The sequence below is a fragment of the Phyllostomus hastatus genome, unplaced genomic scaffold (genome assembly GCF_019186645.2).
Source record: "Phyllostomus hastatus isolate PE091 unplaced genomic scaffold, TTU_PhHast_1.1 phas_contig_86, whole genome shotgun sequence".
NCBI lineage: Eukaryota > Metazoa > Chordata > Mammalia > Chiroptera > Phyllostomidae > Phyllostomus > Phyllostomus hastatus.
The window spans coordinates 89,021,264-89,041,723 of NW_025333977.1; the positions used below are offsets into that span (position 1 = coordinate 89,021,264).

The following is a 20,460-nucleotide window of genomic DNA, read 5'->3' on the forward strand; positions in this document are numbered from 1 at the left end:
CTTCCTGAAGTTTGAGTCAGTTACTTCTGCTTAGGCACTTAACACAAAAAAAGGACTAAATGCTTCATCTTTTGCAAGACTTTGAAAGTCATAGGGAAGTTAAAAAAAAAAAAGTTCTTACTCTCAGAGTTTATAGCTAGTCAGGGAAGCAAAACATTCAACCAAAACCAAATTTGTGTTCTAAATATGTGGGCGGTTGCATGTGCAATGGAAAGTAGACAGTTTGGTATTGGCTAAAGAAATCAAGAAAGGCTTAATGGGAAAAATAATTTTTATGTGGACCTTGCAGGGTAAGATTAAACAAACTCACTTTTACATTTCCCACAGCACTTAAAACTGGGGTTTGCATATAGTAGGTGTTCAAATAAATATTGATCAATCGAATGATGAAAGGGGACAAGTCACAGGGGAAAGGCAAGACATGGAGGGAGAAAAATTCAGATCACTTAGGAGACAGTGAGGAGTCTGAGCTAACTCAGACAGAGCTGATTCCTAGTAGGAAGACGTCTGGAAGAACTAGGTGATACCAGATGACAGGAGGTCTGTGGCATTTTGCACTACTGTTCAAGATTTGCTGCCCCTTCCTTCCTTCTTTAAGTTACACTTGCTCAGGTAACTTGTTTTGGCCAGTGAAATGTGAGTAACTAAATACTGGGCTGGCCAAAGAGTCTATGTGTTTTTTTCCATAAAGTAAAAGACACAGTTTTCATTTTCACCAATAACTTTATTGATTTGGATATTTTGAGTATGTCAGCTATCTCCCACATGGTATAATGTTGATTGTTCTCAATTAATGTCTCAATTCGTTCACTCTCAACTCCAACTGCTCTACCCAACTTCGTCCAGTGAACATCGTCCAGTGAGAAATCTCTAGCGTGAAACTTCGAAAACCACTTTTGACACATTCAATCAGTCACAGCACCTTCTTCATATTGCACAAATCTTTTTTTGCCTTTTGGTTGCATTTTTACCTTCTTGAAAAAACAAAGGGTAATATGACGAAAATGTTCTGTATTTTCTTCCACCTTCAATATTAAAATGGCTACAAAAATTCACCAATTTTGATGTTTTTTAACACATACTAATATGACAACTGTCACAATATGATCAAACAAAATTGTTTCAAATGAAGTTAAAGACAACTAAGCACTACTACAGCCATCTTATGGAAAAAAACAAAACTTTTTGGCCAACCCAATACTTAACTTTGTGGTGGAGACTATGACCAGAGCAAGCTCTGTCATCCTTTTGCCCAGTGCCCACCACCTGCAGTTCTGCGGTGGGGGCCCATTCTCAGTTGGGAAGTGAGAGAGGCCCAGATGAGAACAGCAACACTCAATCTATTGTGTGAGGGAGCTGGAGCCTTTGACTACAAAATAATCTTTTGTTATTTTAGCTGCTGAAAATTAAGGGGTGTTGTCATTGTATCTGACCTAGCTTCTCGTAATATTGATTGAGGTAGAGTTGCGACCTGATTTGCTCAGCAGTGAGCTCCCCAATAAAGCAGAGACTGGATGAAACTAGTCTAAGATACAGAGGAGGGAATTTCTGCATTAGGAATAAGTAAGATTTTAATTACTTCCAAATCTAAGGATTCTGTGCCTGGGGGGATTTTTATTTAGAGCTCTCCTACTTCACATCCTATTTATTGTGGCAGTACCAAAGTAATTTGAAGGATAAGTAGATTTGTAGAAGGGGAAATCTCAGATCATTTAGAACCCTAATTCAGTGTTGAAAATAGGAATGATCCAACCAGATGTTACGATACACCACCCAGGTAATTTTTTTGAGAAACCATAAAATTTAATTAAAGGTGACACCAAGAAAAACTGTTTCTCCTTAGCAAATGTCCTCAGCTCATTCCCAATGAGAGGCAGTGAGCTGTTGCACATGAAATAGCATGTGCTTTGAAGACAGATAGATTTAGTTAATTTATTTATTGTATCTTGAGAAAGTAAGTCAGATTTCTCAAGCAGCAACTTAATATAAAAATATAATAAAGCCCAACCCACTGTACCTTAGACTACCCTTTCCCCACTCCCACTCAGAGGGACTCCATGGGGTCTCATGTTTTCAATATGCACCAGATAAGAGTTCTCCCAGGCCGAGGTATAAACCTGCATGAATGTCATGCCTTAAAGCCCAACTTGTTTGGTTCAGTATCAGGATGAAATTCTTCACTCTACTTCACTACCCTGGCTGGGGTCTAGCCGCTAAGCTGCAAGGACACATGTAGCCATTACTGATGTTGGTCAGTGAGAAAGGAGTCGGAATATGTAAAGCTTTCTACTCCTGTATCCATTCCTGGCTACCCCACTCCCACATGCCCCATCTACCTTCTTCCCCTCAGCACCCAACAGATGTACACACACACACACACACACCACCATTTTTCATTCTAAAAATAATTTTATTATTTTACAGTTATTCAGGAAAGTTCCTAGATTGTGGTGACCAAAGCTTGGTCACCACAGAACAAACGATTAGAGCATATCAGTCAGTTCACCAGTTTTCTTTCTGGATGGCAAGAGCGAGCTGGGAAGACATCATGTGCATGACGAGAAAACAGTAACAGCGAAGGGCTGAGGGTGGGGAGGTGGGGAATAGGCACAAGTGGAAATCAACCAGGCTGTCATTCTCAGGCCTAGATTTAAGTATTGTCTTCTCCATATTCTCCCTTCATTTCCCTTAGCTCTGTTACCACAAAGAGCAGATGAATATGAAATTGAGAAAGTGGAATAACTGTTACCAACAGCAAAGTAGCTTAGTACTTCAAGAGCTGGGAGTGGTCTCCAGATCACACAGATCTCCCTAGCCGGGGGAGTCGATGCCTCACTAGAACTGGCTCCTAGTGTACTGTGATAGGGCCCCCATTTGAGGCATATCCAGGTAACACAGAATGACAAGAATCTGAATCCCACTGCCTATAGCCACCTCTTCCTGCCTGCCAGTGAAAAGAAAGGCACGGGCCACTCAGTACCTTAGTCCACATGTGATCAAGGGCATAGGCAATGGGATCCTATCCTTACAGTTCAGGACCATAAATCTTACTCCAGTGATGTCTGAACAGCCAGGGAAAATGTTGTCCTCCCCCGTGATCCAATAGCTAAAACCCATGGGGAGTTCTTCAGACCCTGGGACCTAATCAGGTTTCCTGAGATAATATTCCCCCAGAACTTTGTTATAGCGAGCCCACCTCTCCCCTGAAGCAAGAGAAAATAAATATAAGGTGACCGAAGCAAATAAATTATCAATCAAAATGATATACGACTTCAGATTATCAGGTTTATTGGAGCCACCCTCCTGGCTGAAAACATTCCTCCGCATCTTTCACAGGACCACAAGAGATCAGGGCCTGACAAAATCTGAACAAATCTTGAGCTCAGCAACCAAATATGGGGCCTCCTCAGCATTTCTGTTCCTGGGCAGCAGAAGAAAGCAGACCTGATGGTTCCTGTAGCTCTAACCTGGGCTCACTTTTTGCAGGCACTTTCTGTGGAGACTTGGAGAGAGGACTTGTAAGTGGGAAGACTATTCCACTGGAATTGATGGTTTTGATATCAGAGATGAGGGAACTGCAAGTTCTGAGAGGAGTGTTCCAAAAGGTGAGAACTAAGTTTATAGATGGCCTGTGAAACACAGAATGAGCAGGACATGAACCATCAAAAAGTAGACAGCTGCTAGCAGAGGCACTCGGGTCCGGGAGTGACAGAGCGAACGCAGGATCCGCTTCCATCCAGCACCACTCCGTGACTGAAAGAAAAATTTGGAGGTCAGAGAGTTCCCCCCTATAGAGATATGTTCTTTTTCTTCCTCCATCCCTGCAGAAAAGAGATAACCTGAAAGTCCTCTCAAAGTCAAAAAACTGCCAAATCCTACCAGTTTCCTCCAACCTTCCATATCTTTCCAGTCTTAGCCCCATTAGCTGCTCAGTGCCTGGAATTCCAGAGTCCTTCTCCTGACCCTTTGCCTCAACACAGCCGGCCCTGGAGATAGTACAGTACTTGCTCTTCATCTATAGCCTTCTTCCCTTCTTACCCTTCGACAGCTGTTGCCTGTAAGGTCTATTAACAGTGCCTGCTCCTGAGTGCCACAGGAACCAATGATAGGAGTCCGGGCAGAGTCCCATTCACTGTGCTCCAACCTGTATTGAGAAAAACAGGAACAGCATTGGTTCACAGCATGTGAGGTGGATCCGGTGGAGTCATCCCACTCATTTGCCACAGGATGTAGCACAAGAGACTTGCCACAAAGACTGGTTTCTCATCCCAGATCCCATGCAAGGAGGGCACGGGCAGACAGGTGTCTTTCAGCAGCAGTACAAGGTGATAATAACTACCAGGATTGACTGGTACTGGGCCTAGGTAGGCAGTACTTGACTGGCTACTTCAATTTCCATTCTGCATCAGGGCCAAAGAGAGAACTGTGGAAGGGCTAAGCTTGGATTAATGTAGCTTGTCCACAGACTCAAGAGTCACCTGCACTATGCAGTTGCAAGTTGACTTGGGACAGGTCAGTCACACATGAGGAAAAGGTCTCCCCCAAAGGGCAGGGTTTCCAGGTCTGAGCAAGTCCAGAGCAAGTGGCAAAGAAATAGCCATGGGTGCACTGGCTGAGAATACTCAGCAGAGACAGTAAAGCTCTATGGATCCCCAAAGAGCCCACCCTCAAGGCTGCAGACCAAGGCCAAAGGAGTGATGAAAATTAAGTAGTAGTGAATAATCTGGGTGGGAAAAAAGGTATCTCAAATAAGACCTGCTCACTGGGGCTGCCACCTCTGCCATCTAAATTTTGTAAGCCATTAATATCACAAGTGCCACTCTCTGAGGCAAGAGGCAATATATGTAGTTGACTCCCACAAGCCCCCAGAAATAATACAAACAAGTGCCTACTTTTAATGTTTCTTTTCCATGGGAAAGAAACACCCAGCAGCAAAATAATTGTAGCTACTCTCTCTCATGTAGGGTGAGTCTCTTGACTGGTGAGTCGGGAATAAGGAACTTCTGTCCTTCCAAATCACACTTGGAGCAAACATCCCATAAGAGGCACAATTTGTTGTAATGTTCTAATTTTGTAAGAGTGTGGTCTTCTGCAAGAAAGCCTACCCTGGCTTACCAATGCCAGTGACTGGGAGGGCAAGTTCAGGGTTAAGAAGTACATTTGCTAACAAGTCAAAAGCTAGATTCTTTTATTATATCATCTTTACAAAGTGGTTTCTTAGTCTCTCATGTTTTAATCTTTGTAAAAAAATTCCGTTGATTCATATCTGAGATAGGGAATGGGGTTGCTATTTAATTGGCTCTCTAAGGAGTCCTAAACCTACCTCACATAGCTACCGTTGGGATATAAAAGATACCTTATTTCACCCCACATGAAATAAGCTGTCAATAAATGGTAGATAATATTATTCTCTAAGGACAACGCTTTGGAAAGTGCAGGCCTCCTAGATTCCAAAAAGTGCCATCTTCTTGAGTGACCACAGTGACCCTAAAGTCACTGCAGCACCATCTCAAGATGAGAATTAGATCCTAATTATTCTCAAGTCTGGCCACTGAAAGGTACCAAGTTTGGTCAGGGAGGACCAGAGGCGAACACAGGTATCTCCCTCAGCCCTTTACCGCCTGATCTGCTCCTCGGCCGCAGAGAGGGCAGTCTCAGCAGCTGCTCTTTGGTCTCGTTCTTCTTCTAGCAGCTTCCTCAATTCATTCACCTCCTGTTTAGTGTTGCTCAGCTGCTTCTGGGCTTCCGAAAAACTTCAGGACAAAAGGAAAACAAACAGCATCACTAGATGCAGAGCACAGCTGCGAACAATACAAGGGGTTCCAAGTCTTTATAAAGTTATAGAGCAGAAAAATTTACAGAAGCTTGTAGAAACCCAGCAAATATATGAAAAGCTTAGCTGTGGAGTGATTAAACAAAGATACAGAAAATATCTTAAGAGATTTTAGGGACTGAGTATCTTTTACATGAATGCCACTGGATTAGTGGTGTGTGTGTGTAACATGGTACTACTGTTTTTGCTTCACAAACTTCTCACGCTTAATTTGTTAGGTTACAATTGTTACTATTTAATCCTCACATCAATTCTGTGAGGCCAATAAAATAAGATGATATATCAGATCCATTCAATGGTCTCCTGTTCAATCTAGATGACTGTCCAATTTCTGTATATGTGATGCATGCTCTGGGGTTGAGAGCTGCTTCCGCACCTTAGCTGTGGCTGCCTCAGTTCTTCAGGATCACTCTTCCTGTGAGCTCCGTTTTTCTCCTGGGGAGCTCCTGGAGCAACGTCCATATTCAGTGGCCCCTAGAAGAAGAATAAGCTTAGCAATTCAGTGATGGGAGTGCTTAAGAAATTGTACTTGGGCAAAAGGAATACTCACTTAACATTAAAAAGAATAAAAAATCTTGGAGAGGAATGCCTCTGCTTGTAATTCTCTTCAAGTACAGATTTAAAAGTGAGAATCTTCAACTCTAATAGATTAATCTCCTACATAAAACTCTCAATTAATGTTATTCGAGATTCTCAATCTGGAATCTCTCCTCTTAAGACTTTAAAGGCTTACCATTGAAATCTTTCTTCCAGTGGAGGCCTGTGGATTTTCTAGAAGGTGCTCTGATCAAGGGCTCAACAACTCCTCCCAAACCCATTCGCTTTCCTTCCATGCCCTATTTATTCCCATAATAATTCTCAACCTCTTCCAACTTCAACAATGCCCTCCTCGCCATTGCTGCCAACAGCTCTGCTTATTCTGTTCCCCAGGTCCAAATCTCCCTTACAGCTTTCTTATTTCTTGGAGCAAAATCAAATTTTCCCTAGTTTTAGAATTCCAAAAGCTTCAATCATTACTGTTTTCACTTGCTTTTTGATTCCTTTCCCACCACCTCATTGATCTTTTTTCTTCTAATCCCTTTCCCAGACCTTATTCCCATTTTAATTAACTCTCTTCTCTCTCCTTTCTCCCATCACACCTAATTAATCTCCAGCCTGAACACGTCAGCCTCTTCAATGCTGCTCACTTACTATTTCTCGTCCACAATCAGTTCCACAACAACTTTCCCAGCCTCTCAACTTCTTACTCACCGCCTGCAGCTCTTGAACCTGCTTCTCCAAGACGGCGCAGTGACTAAAAAGGTCACTGTAGTGCTGCTGATTCTCACGAAGACTCTGATTGGTATCGCACAGCTGAATTGAAAGGGTATTTTTCTCTTCAAGCAGCTGAGAAAACTGAAACAGAGGACAGGATAAGCACCACCCCACAGGTCTATTTCACTATAAAGAATACTTAGGCTAGCTGTCCTGAGTTTTAAGGATTTAATTTTTTTAATGCAAGGCCTTTATTTCAATAATAGCAACAATAGCACTGTGCACTCCAACAACATGAGAAAATTCAGAATTTTTTGACCAAGAAAGAAAAACAATTTGGGGGAAGTAGCAGGAAACTTGATTTACAGTGCATAGTACATTTACTGAAAATGAAAAAAAAGGGAAGTGGAAGCCCTCAATCATCACTGTTTTCCACTTGCCTTTTTAAAATATTTATTTATTTATTTATTTATTTATTTATTTATTTATTTTTAGAGACAGGGGAAAGGAGAGAGAAAGAGAGGAAGAGAAACATCAATATGTGGTTGCCTCTCACACGCCCCCAACTGGGGACCTGACCTGCAACCCAGGCATGTGCCCTGACTGGGAATTGAATTGGCGACCCTTTGGTTCACAGGCCAGCACTCAATCCACTGAGCCACACCAGCCCAGGCTCCACTTGCTTTTTGATTTAATAAGTATGTAAGGGGATGGCAGTTGCTTGGGTCCAAGCTGAAGTTACTAACAGATGACTATAAAGCGCAGATTTCGAGATGGCTGGAGACAGAGCTGTCATCTAAAAATTCATACAGGAATGTATCTGGGAAGATTCTTCAATGCTGTAGAGAGTTATAAGTTACCAAGAACGTAGAATAAAAAATTATAATATGTGGCAGAAGAGTAAATCCTAATATGCTAAAGTATGTACTAATATGCTAAAGTACATGTAAGAAACTATACTGGGAATAGAGACTCACAGGTATAAACATTTCAGTCACTCCACGCAGGACTCTCCTCTGCTACATGAGTAGCAGGTAGTTATTCAGTCTTCCTTGAACATGTCCAGTGTCAGGGGTGCTCACTATGTGACAAAGCGACCCAAGCCACTTTTCGGATGTCAAAAACAGAAAACTATTTTTAATACTGGACAAAAATTTACTCTTTGGAGCTTCTGCCTATTGATTTGAATTCAGTCCTTTGGAATTCTAATTCTTCATATGCAAGTGTCAAGTTTCAAGTTTAGTTATAATTAACATCCAGATACATTAATAACCACAGAGATGTCTCTCTGAAGTACCTACTGTGTGAAAGGAAACTGGTATACCTGGCTGGTGTTCAATCTTTTCCTGAGTATTCCTTTTTGTAAGTATTTTGGGTTAATGTTTGAACAAAAAAGCTGAATCAATGTTCAGAGAAAAAAAGATAACACTTTTCTAAAGATTCTATGATGACCAGTAAGGACCTTTGACACGTAAGAAAAATGAGAACAACAAGTCCACGTGGTGTAACAAGAATATCTGCAGGCCATGATGAAAAAACAGGACAAAGAGCAATATTCAGCTGACAAACCACTTTCAAAAGCATTACCTTATTTGAGAGAGATAGAAGAAGAATGTCTGTCCCCATTTATAAATGACAAACAGAAAAAGAGATGGGTAGTGACTTGCCTCATGTTATGTGGCAACCAGGACTCAAGCACATTCTTGGTGCCAAGTCGAGAGCTCTGTCTGTTACTGGAGGTGCTCCAGCTGAGAGTTCAGCAAGGGAAGTTAAGCAGGTTATGGGTTTTTGTTAGGGAATGTGGCAGTCAGTAAAGGAAAGGACACACTAATTTGAAGACAGAGGTAGCTTGGTACAATGGCAACTGATGAGTTCTGAGACAGGGGGAACGTGATCCTCTCCCAATGTAGGAGAAAGTTAGTTTTCCTGGCCACAGCAAACAGACCATACCAAAAAACAGACAAACAAACAAAAAGCAAAAACAAGAAAAAAATGAAAACCAAACAGAAACAAACAAAATTCCTCAGAGTGGAAAGATTCCATTCTTTGACATATCGACAGGAGAAAAGGATAGACTTGTAAAACTCATTGGAAGCACAAACCCCCTTAACTGGAGAAGTCTGATTACTTATAATAAGCTACCCTCATGTAAACCACTTCTATAATGTTTATATTTTTCTCTCTAGGATAAATATAGATCCTTGTAGTTTAGGGGCTGTCACACTACAATTCAGGGCCTACTGCCTTTTGTGAATTAGGTTTTATTGGAACATAATCACCCCATTTGTCTATGCATCGTCTGTGGCTGCTTTTGTGCTACAACTACAGAGCTGAGTTGTTGTAACAGAAACAAGATGGCCTACAAACCTAGAATATTTACTATCTGGGTTTGTAAGGAAAGATTTGCTGATTTCTGCTATAGCTCATATGCAATTGTATTTTACCATGTTTATACCTGTAAAAATGAAGGTTAGCATCTAGAATAGGAGGGAGCAATCTAGGCAACATTATACCAATAACCATTCCTCTCATGTTTTCAAGTTTGAATTACATATAAACATTCAACCATGTTGGTACAAATACATATCAAGCCTGAGCACCCATGCAAAGAAGTAGGGCAATGGCTTGCAGTGGAGCCTTCCTATGCTGACAGCCCATCTACTACAATCCCTACCTAGAGCCCAAGAAGCAATTCTTCCAGTTATCTAGGACCCACTTATAGTGAGGCTCTAAGCTCACTGGAATGTAAGCTCCATGAGGGGCTATATATATTCTCAATAACTGCATATGGCCAGACTTACAGAAGGCAAATAACAGTTATTTGCTTGATGAAAAAAAAATGAATGAATGATGCTAGGGATGAAGATACCTTTCTTATAGCTCAGTCCTAAAGAACTCTTTCTTACCCAGAATGACAGTGACCTAAAGCAATGCTTCTCATACTTTAAGTGGTGTGTGAAGTGTATCTAAAACAAGCTATTAAAGAAAACATAACTTTGGTATGACACAGAAACCAGTCCGTAAATAACTGAAACTACAGTTTCTCAAAACAGATATACTCTTTATTACATAATATATATATTTTCAATCTTTTATTTTGTTTTATCAAAAACACTATCTGCACTGTTTGTAATAGCCCCAAAATGAAAAAACCCAAACATTCTTTAACAGAAGAATAGAATAATTATGGTATATGCCTACAGTGCAATACTAAACAACCTAAGAATTGAAAAATCTTGGATGAATATTACAAAATAAATGAAGCAACACAGAACATATGGCATGATTCCAGTCACTCGTGCTCCTACAGGGGTGGCAGTGAACAGAAGAGGACACAAGGGACTTCTGGTCAAAATGGAGGCATAGGGAGACATGCTTCACCTGCTCTTGCAACCATAGAGAGAATTACAACCAGATCTCAAAACTAATAACACCAGAACCATCAGAAAATCGAGCTGTATGGAAGTCTAACAATCAAGGATTTAAAGGAGACACATTCATCCAGATGTGTATGAGGGGTGGACTCACAGGGACCAGTGCAGAGGTGGGGTGGTGCAGAGAGGCGGTGGTGATGTCAGCAGGGGCTGCTGAATGGACAGGAGAGAAACCTTCTGTGGAGCAAGTGATCCCAGCCCCTGGCTGTAAAGCACAGGGCTCCAGCACCAGGAAGATAGATCCCCATTACCTCTGGCTATAAAAACCAGTGGGGGTTGGGGCAGTGGAAGAAGCTGCCAGATTTTCGCCACTTAAAAGGCCAGCATGGTCTTAAAACATACAGAAACTCACCCACTCTGGGATTTATCACCAAGGCAGCAGCTGGAAGAGCAGCAGTCACACACAGGAAAGGGGTAAAGAGACATAAAATGGAGTGAGCACTGGGCAAACCTCCAGAAGCCCTGTGGCAACGCTGTCCCACTCCAAGCCCTTTCCACACAGCCACAAAGCAGCAAAGCGGATGCCCTGCACTGGCAATTACCTAACGCTCCGCCCCACATAATTTACAGGTACTCTGAAACAGGTCACACTACTAAAACAGGGAGTAAAAGCAGTTCTACCTAATACAAAGGAACAAATACAGGGTGGCTAACAAATTGAGGAGACAAAGAAACATGGCCCAAATGAAGAAATAAAGCAAAACTCCAGAAAAATAACTAAGTGAAACAGAGATAGCCAACCTATCAGATGCAGGGTTCAAAACACTGGTGATCAGGATGCTCAGAAAACTCACTGAGTATGGTGAAAAAAATAAAGAAATGAAGGTTATGCTAAGTGAAATAAAAAAAAATCTGCAGGAAACCAACAGAGAAGGGAAGGAAGATGGGATTCAAACTGACAATTTGGAACATAAGGAAGAAATAAGCATTCTACCAGAACAAAAAAAAAAAAAAAAAGAAAGAAACAAGGATTGTTTAAAAAGAGGAAAGGCTTAGGACCCTCTGGGACATCTCCAAACATGCCAAAATATGAGTCATAGGGATGTCAGAAGGAGAAGAGGAAGAGCAAGAAAGTGGAAACTTATTTGAAAAAATAATGAAAACTTCCCTAATTTAGCAAAGGAAATAGACATACAAGTCCAGGAAGCCCAGAGAGTCCCAAAGAAGTTGGACCCAAAGAGGACTACACCAAGACACAAATGCCAAAGGTTAAAGACAAACAGAGAATCTTAAAAGCACCAAGGGAAAAGAAGAGAGCTACCTATAAAGGAGTTCCCATAAGACTATCGGCAGATTTCTCAAAAGGAACTTTGCAAGCAACAAGGGACTGGCAAGAAGTATTCAAGGTGATGGAAAGCAAGGACCTACAACCTAGGTTACTCCATCCAGCAAAGTTATCATTTAGAATAGAAAGGCAGATAAAATACTTCCCGGATAAGGTAAAGCTAAAGGAGTTCATCACCACCAAGCCATTATCATAGGAAATGTTAAAGAGATATATTTAAGAAAAAGAAGATTAAAATCATGAACATTAAAAAGGCAACAAATTCACAACTATCAACAACTGAATGTAAAAAAAACCCAAAAAACAAAAACCAAAACCAACTAAGCAAACAACCAGAACAGGAACAGGATCATAGATATGGAGATCATTTGGATGGTTATCAGCTGGGAGGGGGTGAGGGAAGGGGTAGAATGGGGTAATGGTGCAGGGATTAAGAAGTATAATTGGTAGAACAAACGGACAGAGGAGAGTTCAGAATAGCATAGAACATGGAGAAGTTGAATAATTTACATGTACAGCCCAGGGACATGAGCTAAGTAGGGAGAATTGCTGGAGGGAAGGGGGGCTACCAGGTAGAGGGGGGCAAAAGGGGAAAAATTAGGACAACTGTAATAGCACAATCAATAAAATATAATAAAAAAATACAAGTAAACAGATCCCAAACATATTCTGGAAAAACAAAAGAGGACAAAAAGGACTTCCGGGTCTGGTATGTTCTAATTCTTGAGCTGGGTGCTGATTACACACCTCATGGAAACAGGCCATACTGTTTATGATTTGAATGCTTTCCTGTTTTTTACCTCAGTAAAACATTTATGTTAAAATTTTTGCTATCTGCTAAAATGATTTCATTATCTATTAATAGCACTGAATTGCAGTTTAATACTGTCTTAGAAAGATAAATGCCCAGAGAGAGTGACAATCTAATGTTTAGGAGAGCAAATATAACAGTATTAAGATGGGATCTAGTTTATGGAAAAAAGAAATGTTACAGAGCTATGAAGGGCAGAACTTTCTGGAAACAAATGGCTAGCTGATAGAGGAACTGGGTAGGAGCTTCTCTGGAGCCCCTCTAAACACTCCCAGACAATTCTCCCAACAGAGTCTGTAATTTTACCAAATCATTGGATCAACACACATTTTCTAAAAATGTAAATTTCTATGCCAAAGTTACCATATTTTTCAGACTATAAGACACACTCCCCCCATCCTCCCCCCAAATTTGGGAGGAATAATGGTTGTTAATGCTGCTGTTGAGTTCTATTTACATTTACATTGGTAAAATATGTTATTTATGTTATTAAATATTTTACCACATTTTTTGCTTCAAAATTGTTTTCCCTCCTCTAAAACCTAGGTGTATCTTATGGTCCAAAAAATACAGTAATAGTGTTATCAGTGTCTGATAATTCAGTGTCAAATAGATGAATTTAACAACATTTAAAAAGTACCTTCTACATAAGCCAGGCACTGTGCTTGTCCATACACATTATCATAAGTTATCTCAGACCACCTCCCCCTAACACCTTAGGCAAGTTATTTAATACCACTAGGGCTTAGTTTTCTCATCTGTGAAACAGCCCACTGCTCTTTATCATTTTTGGATCACAGCAGACCCCATGATGAACTGATGACTTCTTATACACACACATGCATTCACATGCACGCACCCACGCACACACCATACATATAATTTTTGGACAGTCACGGCTCTCGTCAAAGCCAATCTTGAGACTCCAGAGTCTAAATGATCTCTTAAATCCCCTCTAGTTGCAACATAAAAACTACCCAGCTGACTTCCTCTGAAGAAGGCAGAACTAGGGGAGGTGCCACTAGAGAATATTTGAATAATCAAAGAGCAACAAGAGTATGATTCATAACGGGGTGGGGTAGGGAAGGACAAAGACATGAGAAGGCACCTAAAAAGAATTTTCTTTAATCTTGCCTTTGCCTTTGCTCTTAGGGCCCAGATGGCAAAGTGGCCCTTCCCTATAGAAAAAGATCCCATCTGCTCCAGCATCCTTCCCTAGAGTGTCTGGAGTGGCAAGGCTGGGGTATGGGAAAAAGCAAGCTGTCTTCTTTAGTTCCCGAACATCAGACACATAGCAAGGAGGCCTACAAATGGGCCTCCTGCTGCCTAATCACATGTGAAAAGCCACCCTCCACCTTCCTGAGACTCTTCCCTGCTGCACACTGGTGGGTGGGAAGTATAGAGGAACTTGCTGGAGTTTTTGTGGGGAATGACCTCAATGGTACTAACAAGTGATAGAGATGGGGAGATGATGCTGGGGAAGAAGGCTTCCTAAAGGAGTTAGCTTTTTCACTCTTACTGAATGGATTTTTCCAATTATTTCCCAAGGACTTTCCAAAGACGAGAAAAAGAAAATGTGACCATGTCTAGCCCTGGGGTGAGCAACTCCGGCTCTGAGAAAGGCAGAATTTCTGTACCCTAGGATATGCTACAGCTGGAGCCTAGGTTTAATCAGCTTCTACTTACCTTCCTGCTTCCAGTCATGGAAGCAAGAAACGGAATTCCAGTCTAGCAGGAAAGACTTACCTTGCTGTTCAGTTGCTGAATTCTTAACTCCTTTTGGTGAATTTCCTTTAGGCTGTCATTGAGTTGAGTTCTAAGAAGTTCTGTCTCATACACCAGGTTTTGTGACCCAGTAAGGGAAGCTGATGTCTCTGGGGATACCTGCCAGGATACAAACACTGATGAAGTTTCCCCCTAAGATTGTTCATGCTGAATTCCTTCTTTCTAGAACTCTGTAAACCTCATAGAAAATTGTAAGTGGTTTGCCTAATAGTAACAGATGGGCACTTAGCTTGCAGGAAGCTGATACTTCCTGGGTAATGATTATCTCTGAGTAGCAACTGGCATTGAAATTACTCACCTGTCTTTGGTACTGTACTTTGAGGGTTTCAGTCTGGGGGGAAGATCTAAATTCCCTCATAAGATTCTGCAGGTGACTAATCTGCTGATCTTTATCTGCAATAGCCATAAGGTACTGTTCCTTCATTCTTCTTTCATGAATTTCCCAGGAATTCTTTTCCATCCTAGAAAAACATGAAGTAACCACAGGCAAAAACATACTCGTGAAACAAAGATGAATAATTCTATATCCAAAACAGTATCATGGGTTGTAGAGATGTAGTAAATGATGCAATCAGAGCAAAATTTAAAATAGAATCATGCAGCATAATGATGGAGCAAAACTAAAACAAGAATTTCACCATCACTAATAATCAGGGAAATGCAAATCAAAATCCAATGATATATTACCTGAATCAGTCAGAATGGCTTTTATAAAAAATCTTCAAGAAGATCCTTTAACATATATGATACTGGTTTGGTGGTGATGAACTCCTTTAGCTTTTCTAGTTTGGAAAGCTCTTTATCTGTCCTCCAATTCTACAATAAATGACAGCTTTCTAGGTAGAATAATCTGGGTTGTAGGTCCTTGTTTTTCATCACTTTGAGTATTTCTTGTCTATCCCTTCTGGCCTGCAAAGTTTCTTTTGAGAAATCAGCTGATAGTCTTATGGGAGCTCCCTTGTAGGTAACTAACTGCTTCTTAAATTTACTCTCTCCATCTTTAACCCTTTGCATTTTAATTATGATGTATCTTGATGTGAAACTCTTTTGGTTCATCTTGTTTGGGCCTCTTTGCACTTCCTAGACTTGTATGTTTAGTTCCTTCACCAAGTTAAGGAAGTTTTGTGTCATTATTTTTTCAATTGATTTTTAATTTTTTTTTGCTCTCCCTCTCTTCTTCTGGCACCCCCAAGATGCGAATGTCAGTACATTTGAAATGCTGGTACATTGGGACAGGGATTGTCCCAGAGGCTCCTTACACTATCCTCATATTTTTAGATTCTTTTTTCTATTTGCTGTTCTGATTGGGTGTTTTTTGCTTTCTTATATTCCAAATTGGTGATTTCATTCTCAGCTTCATCCACTCTAGTATTGATTCCTTGTAGATTATTCTTCATTTCAATTAGTGTATCTTTCATTGCTGACTGGTCCTTTTCTATGCTGTTGAGGTTCTCACTAAGATCATTAAGCATCCTTATAACCTGTGTTTTGAGCTGTATATCTGATAGTTTCATTGCCTCCATTTCATTTTGTTCTTTTTCTGGAGATTTCTCCTGTTCTTTCATTTGGGCCATGTTTTTGTCTCCTCATTTTGGCAGCTTCCCTGTGTTTGTTTCTAGTTATTAGGTAGAGCTTCTATGTCTCCCAGGCTTAGTAGAGTGGCCTGATGTGGTATCCTGTAGGGTCCAGTGGCACAGCCTCCCCTATCACTCAAGATGAGTACTTGAAGTGTGTCCCCTGTGTGGACTGTATACCCTCTTCTTGTAGTTGAGTTTTAACTGCCATTGGCACATCAATGGGAGGGGTTTACTCAGGCTGATGAGAATTAAGGACGGGCTGTGGTCAGAGGCGACCACTGACATTCAACCAACATAAAGGATCAGCTAAGCAGGGGGCTCACCCCACAGAGTAGGACTTACTTCGGCAGGGTTCTAGGGCCCACTGAGTCTACCTCTTAAGTGTGTCACTTGTGGAGGTGATTGGGTGGTGGTCCTTCAATGTGGTCTGAAGCTGTCCACTGGGTATGCTGGCTCTGGGGCCTCCTAGGAGGTACAGGCCAAGGCCAGCCACCACCTGTGTTTTGTCCAGGGCCACCTGGCATAATCTACAAAGGGATATGCAGATCGCTGCTACTTGTGCTGGGCTTAGACATGCCCAGGTGAGGCTACGCTGTGAACCAAGGCCTGCTTCTGCTAGTACCAGGCCTGGGACCTCTTAGAACAAGAGATACAGGGCATGTTGAGGCCATATGCTGCTTGAGAAAATTTAGGAAAGTCTGAAACATGAGCCAAGACAAGCCATTCATATGAAAAGCCACTGGAAACAGTTTGGGTGGGCCCAAAATTTGGGTGCGGTGGGGTGTAAGGAATCACCAGGGTCAGACAAACAGTGATAGCAAGGTTGGTGGAGTCTCAGATATGGTACCAGTGTGCTGCGTCTGTGGGGGAAGGGCTCATCAAAGGGACAATGGCCTCTGTCAGCACTTTAAAAAAAAAAATGATTTTATTTATTTTTACAGAGAGGAAAGGAGGGAGAAAGAGAGGGAGAGAAACATCAGTGTGTGGTTGCCTCTCACATGCCCCCCTCTGGAGACCTGGCCTGCAATGCAGGCATGTGCCCAGACTGGGAATCGACACGGTTGCCCTGTGGTTTGCAGGCTGGCACTCAGTCCACCAAGCCACACCAGCCAGGGCTCTGTCAGCACTTCGATCTGGGAAAAAGCTGTCCCGCTAGCTCTTGCCCTGATGTCAACAATTCAGTTCGTCCTCGTATGTCTCCAGTGCCCTTCAAGCTGCTGCCCCAATGCTGAAGCCCAGAGGGAGTGAGTTCAAGTAAGTCCGTACACAGGTCCTTTAAGAGGAACTGCCTGTGATTTCAGGGGCCCACCACGTCCCTCAGCCTAAATCCCTGCTGGTTTTTACAGCCAGAAGTTATGGGGAATTCCTTTCCTGGCACTGGAACCCTGGGCTGGGGGGCCTGGGATGGAACTAGGTCCCCTTCCTCCTCGGGGCGGGGGGGGGGGACCTTTGCAGCCAAGATATCCCCCCTGATTTTTATCTGCCACACATGAGAGTGGGACCAGCCAGCCCACTCCATGTCTCTGCCCCTCCTAGCAGTTTTGATGTGGTTTCTTCTTTAATTCTGTAATTGTAGAACTTCCATTCAGCTTGATTTCAGGCAGTTCTGAATGATGGTTGTTCTGTAGGTTAGTTGTAATTTTGATGTGGTTTTAGGAGGTGGGTACCGTGTTTACCTCTGCCACCATCTTGACTGGAAGGAAGTACTGTCTCTTCTTTATTTTAACTTTATACTTTCAGTTCATTGAAGTATAATTAACAAATTATGTTTTCTGATGTGGGCTCATTATTAAAAGTATTCAATTTATATCTATACACTTAAGATTTGTGCACTGCTTTAAATGTATGCCATATGTCAATAAAAAGTTTACTTTAGAAGTGCAAAAAAAAGTTCAACTGGAAGGACTGAGAAAGATTTCACAGAAAAGCAGGCATTTGGTCTGATCCCAGAATAATGCGTCAGGTTTCCATGGGAAAAGTATTCCAGGTTCAGAGAACAAACTGAATGAAAGGCACAAAAATAAGTATGTACAGTGAATTTTGAAATTGTTGTTGGGGAGCGTACATAGTATAGATAGGTAGGAAACAAAGATGAGGTCAGATCATGTAAGGTACTGAACAGCATGCTAAATAAAGCTAACTCTGTAAGCAATGGGAAGCCAGTGTACTTGTTCAGAAAGACAGTGTCATCCATGATGCACGTCACATGACGGCTATGAGAACGTACCTGTAGAGTCTGATGGACCTGGGCTGAAACACCGGCTCTATCTCACACCAGCATGAGACTATGTACAAATTCATCTGTCTGAGCTTAGTGGTAAAATTGAAATAAACTATTCCTTAGGATTATCGTGAGAATTAAATGAGACACTACACGTCACAAACTGAACACAGAGCCTGGTACTTCATAATCACTCAATAAACATCACCTGCTGATATTTCTATTTACTTATTCCCTGAATTTGACCTAGAAGATTTCTGTTTGACCCCAGCTAATGTTCTTTAGTGCTACCAAAAAATGCCTGTCGTGCTCTTTAGTTCTACTTTTCTCTACACTACCCCTGAAAAAACCCAGTAGGACTGTAAGCAAATTTCTATAGTATCTCTTTATTCTCTGTAGTACCAATGTCTCTATTTTTTTCCAGTAATAGGTTTTGTTTGAATTGCATCTGATTTATCTTTCTCTTTTTAAATTAGGTGATATTTGATTTGATACATACTTGTTATGAAGTAATCCTGCCTGGCTAAAAGGTAACTTGGATTATAGTAAAAAAATTTTCAGAAACGCAGAGCTAAAACTTTAAATCTAAAATACATTTTTATTACAAAGCCGCTATATACAAAAGGTACTTTTGCTCTCTGGGAACATAGATTTTTGTTTTCTGTAAAAAATATGGAAAAAGAATTTTCTAAAACACTTCCTTTGATATTTGTCTTTGAAAAGTGAGACAGAAGAAAAAAGGCATAGAAGAGTAAGAATGCATGAGAAAGATCACAATCTTCTATAAAAAGCTTCAAGCTGCCATTTTTTAGAAGCATGGACAAGTGGATATAGTGTGGAAAGAGAGCCTCGATGGAGAACAGGGATTAAGGAACAAACCTGATTACTTGACACAACTCAGCCATAAAAAGGGCTATGCCCCTTATGTCAGCAAGCACAGGAACCAGAGCAGACTAAGCAAAATGGTAACCACAAGCAGAAGAGAAAAGCTATGATATAAATCCAGGCTCTTCCAATAAGCCAACCCCAAGGCCAACAGAATAGTGAACAAGATGTTTCAGCTCTTTCATAATTAAAAAGCAAATTTCTCCCAACTGTTTCAAAAGCAAAAGACAGGGAGTCTTGAAGATACTCAACTAAAGAAGCTAGTCCTGAAGTCAGTGAATACACTCTGTGTTCTCATATTCTTTTTCCTTCCAACAGTGAAGTAAAACGTCTTCCTTTCCTTTTCCAAATTCACTCACATTCACTTGATATATAATTTTACTTTTTTTCAAATCTGCTCAAAGTGGAAGGTAAAGAGAGAAAGGCTAACAGAAAGAAAGAAAATAAGGGGGAAAAGAATCAATAGATGAGAAATTGTTTTTTCTCCCTCGTTTTCTCTTCCCCAAAGATCAACTTCATAAAAAAAGTATCCTTTAGGAATACCCTTTGAGGAAATATAAAGAGAAATAGGTGGCTGGAGAAAAAAACAATTCTTTAAAGCTTTGCAGCTCTTCTTAGGTTTACACTAGTAAGTAGACACTTAATGATTTTGTAATTCTGGATGATCAGGATATAACACAGGAGATCTCGAGGTGATGCTCTGATGTGGTCCCAATCATCTTTGGAGGGTCCTACGTTCAGAGGTCGGCATTCATGTGTATCTGAAGTATCTGAAGAAAGACATATTTAGAGCCTGAGAGCTTTACGATAAATTGAGATTCTAACAGAATAAAACTGAGGCAGCTATTCCCTAAGAGGGTGGCAGAGGCTGAGGTTGAAATGGAGCAACTTCTCTCTTCTCTTGAGGTTCAATTTCAGAAAGAACTAGAAGAAATTTGTATTCCCAAACAGCAAAACTCATAGATTTTACATTCTCTGCAATCATCATCATCTGAGTACAAACAAATATGTTCTTGTACTATATGAGGAAGCTGCTAACCTCACAGAATGAGTCTGACATACGTTCACTTACAAGAAAGTCCGGAATAATGTTAAATATAAAAATCTTTACTCCATAAAATTTAAATCAATAAATTCTAAAAACTCTTTCCTCTATAAACTTTGCTTAAGGTTTATTTTGAAATATCATGTCAGAATAGTGTATGTGTACCAAGGATTTTTGAGGAAACACATCTTTTATTTATATGAAGGGCTCTCTCATGGCTGTTACAATAATTTACTGTGTTGATCTCTCTCATCCTGGCTGCCCTTTGTGAGCTGTGTAGGAATCTAGACTCCACCTCACAGTCTCCACATTCACTGGCCTGTGGTTGCC

At 41.0% G+C, this 20,460-nt stretch overlaps 1 protein-coding gene across 4 annotated transcripts in view; it reads right to left on the bottom strand.

Annotated features, from left to right (window-relative positions):
• Positions 1–2,918: 2,918 nt before the first annotated feature.
• The window catches only part of GOLGB1 (golgin B1), an 85,935-nt gene continuing 68,393 nt past the window's right edge, over positions 2,919–20,460 (bottom strand). For 3 of the 4 annotated variants that reach the window (XM_045851817.1, XM_045851816.1, XM_045851815.1), the window contains 7 exons: positions 14,701–14,863; positions 14,364–14,501; positions 7,085–7,228; positions 6,210–6,307; positions 5,619–5,753; positions 4,039–4,144; positions 2,919–3,753 (listed from right to left, as the gene is read on the bottom strand). In XM_045851817.1, the coding sequence (XP_045707773.1) occupies positions 3,619–3,753; positions 4,039–4,144; positions 5,619–5,753; positions 6,210–6,307; positions 7,085–7,228; positions 14,364–14,501; positions 14,701–14,863 (919 nt within the window). In that variant the 3' untranslated portion in view covers positions 2,919–3,618. Of the gene's footprint in view, positions 3,754–4,038; positions 4,145–5,618; positions 5,754–6,209; positions 6,308–7,084; positions 7,229–14,363; positions 14,502–14,700; positions 14,864–19,667; positions 19,856–20,460 lie in introns of those variants that run through there. The other variant, XM_045851819.1, reaches the window with a different exon arrangement.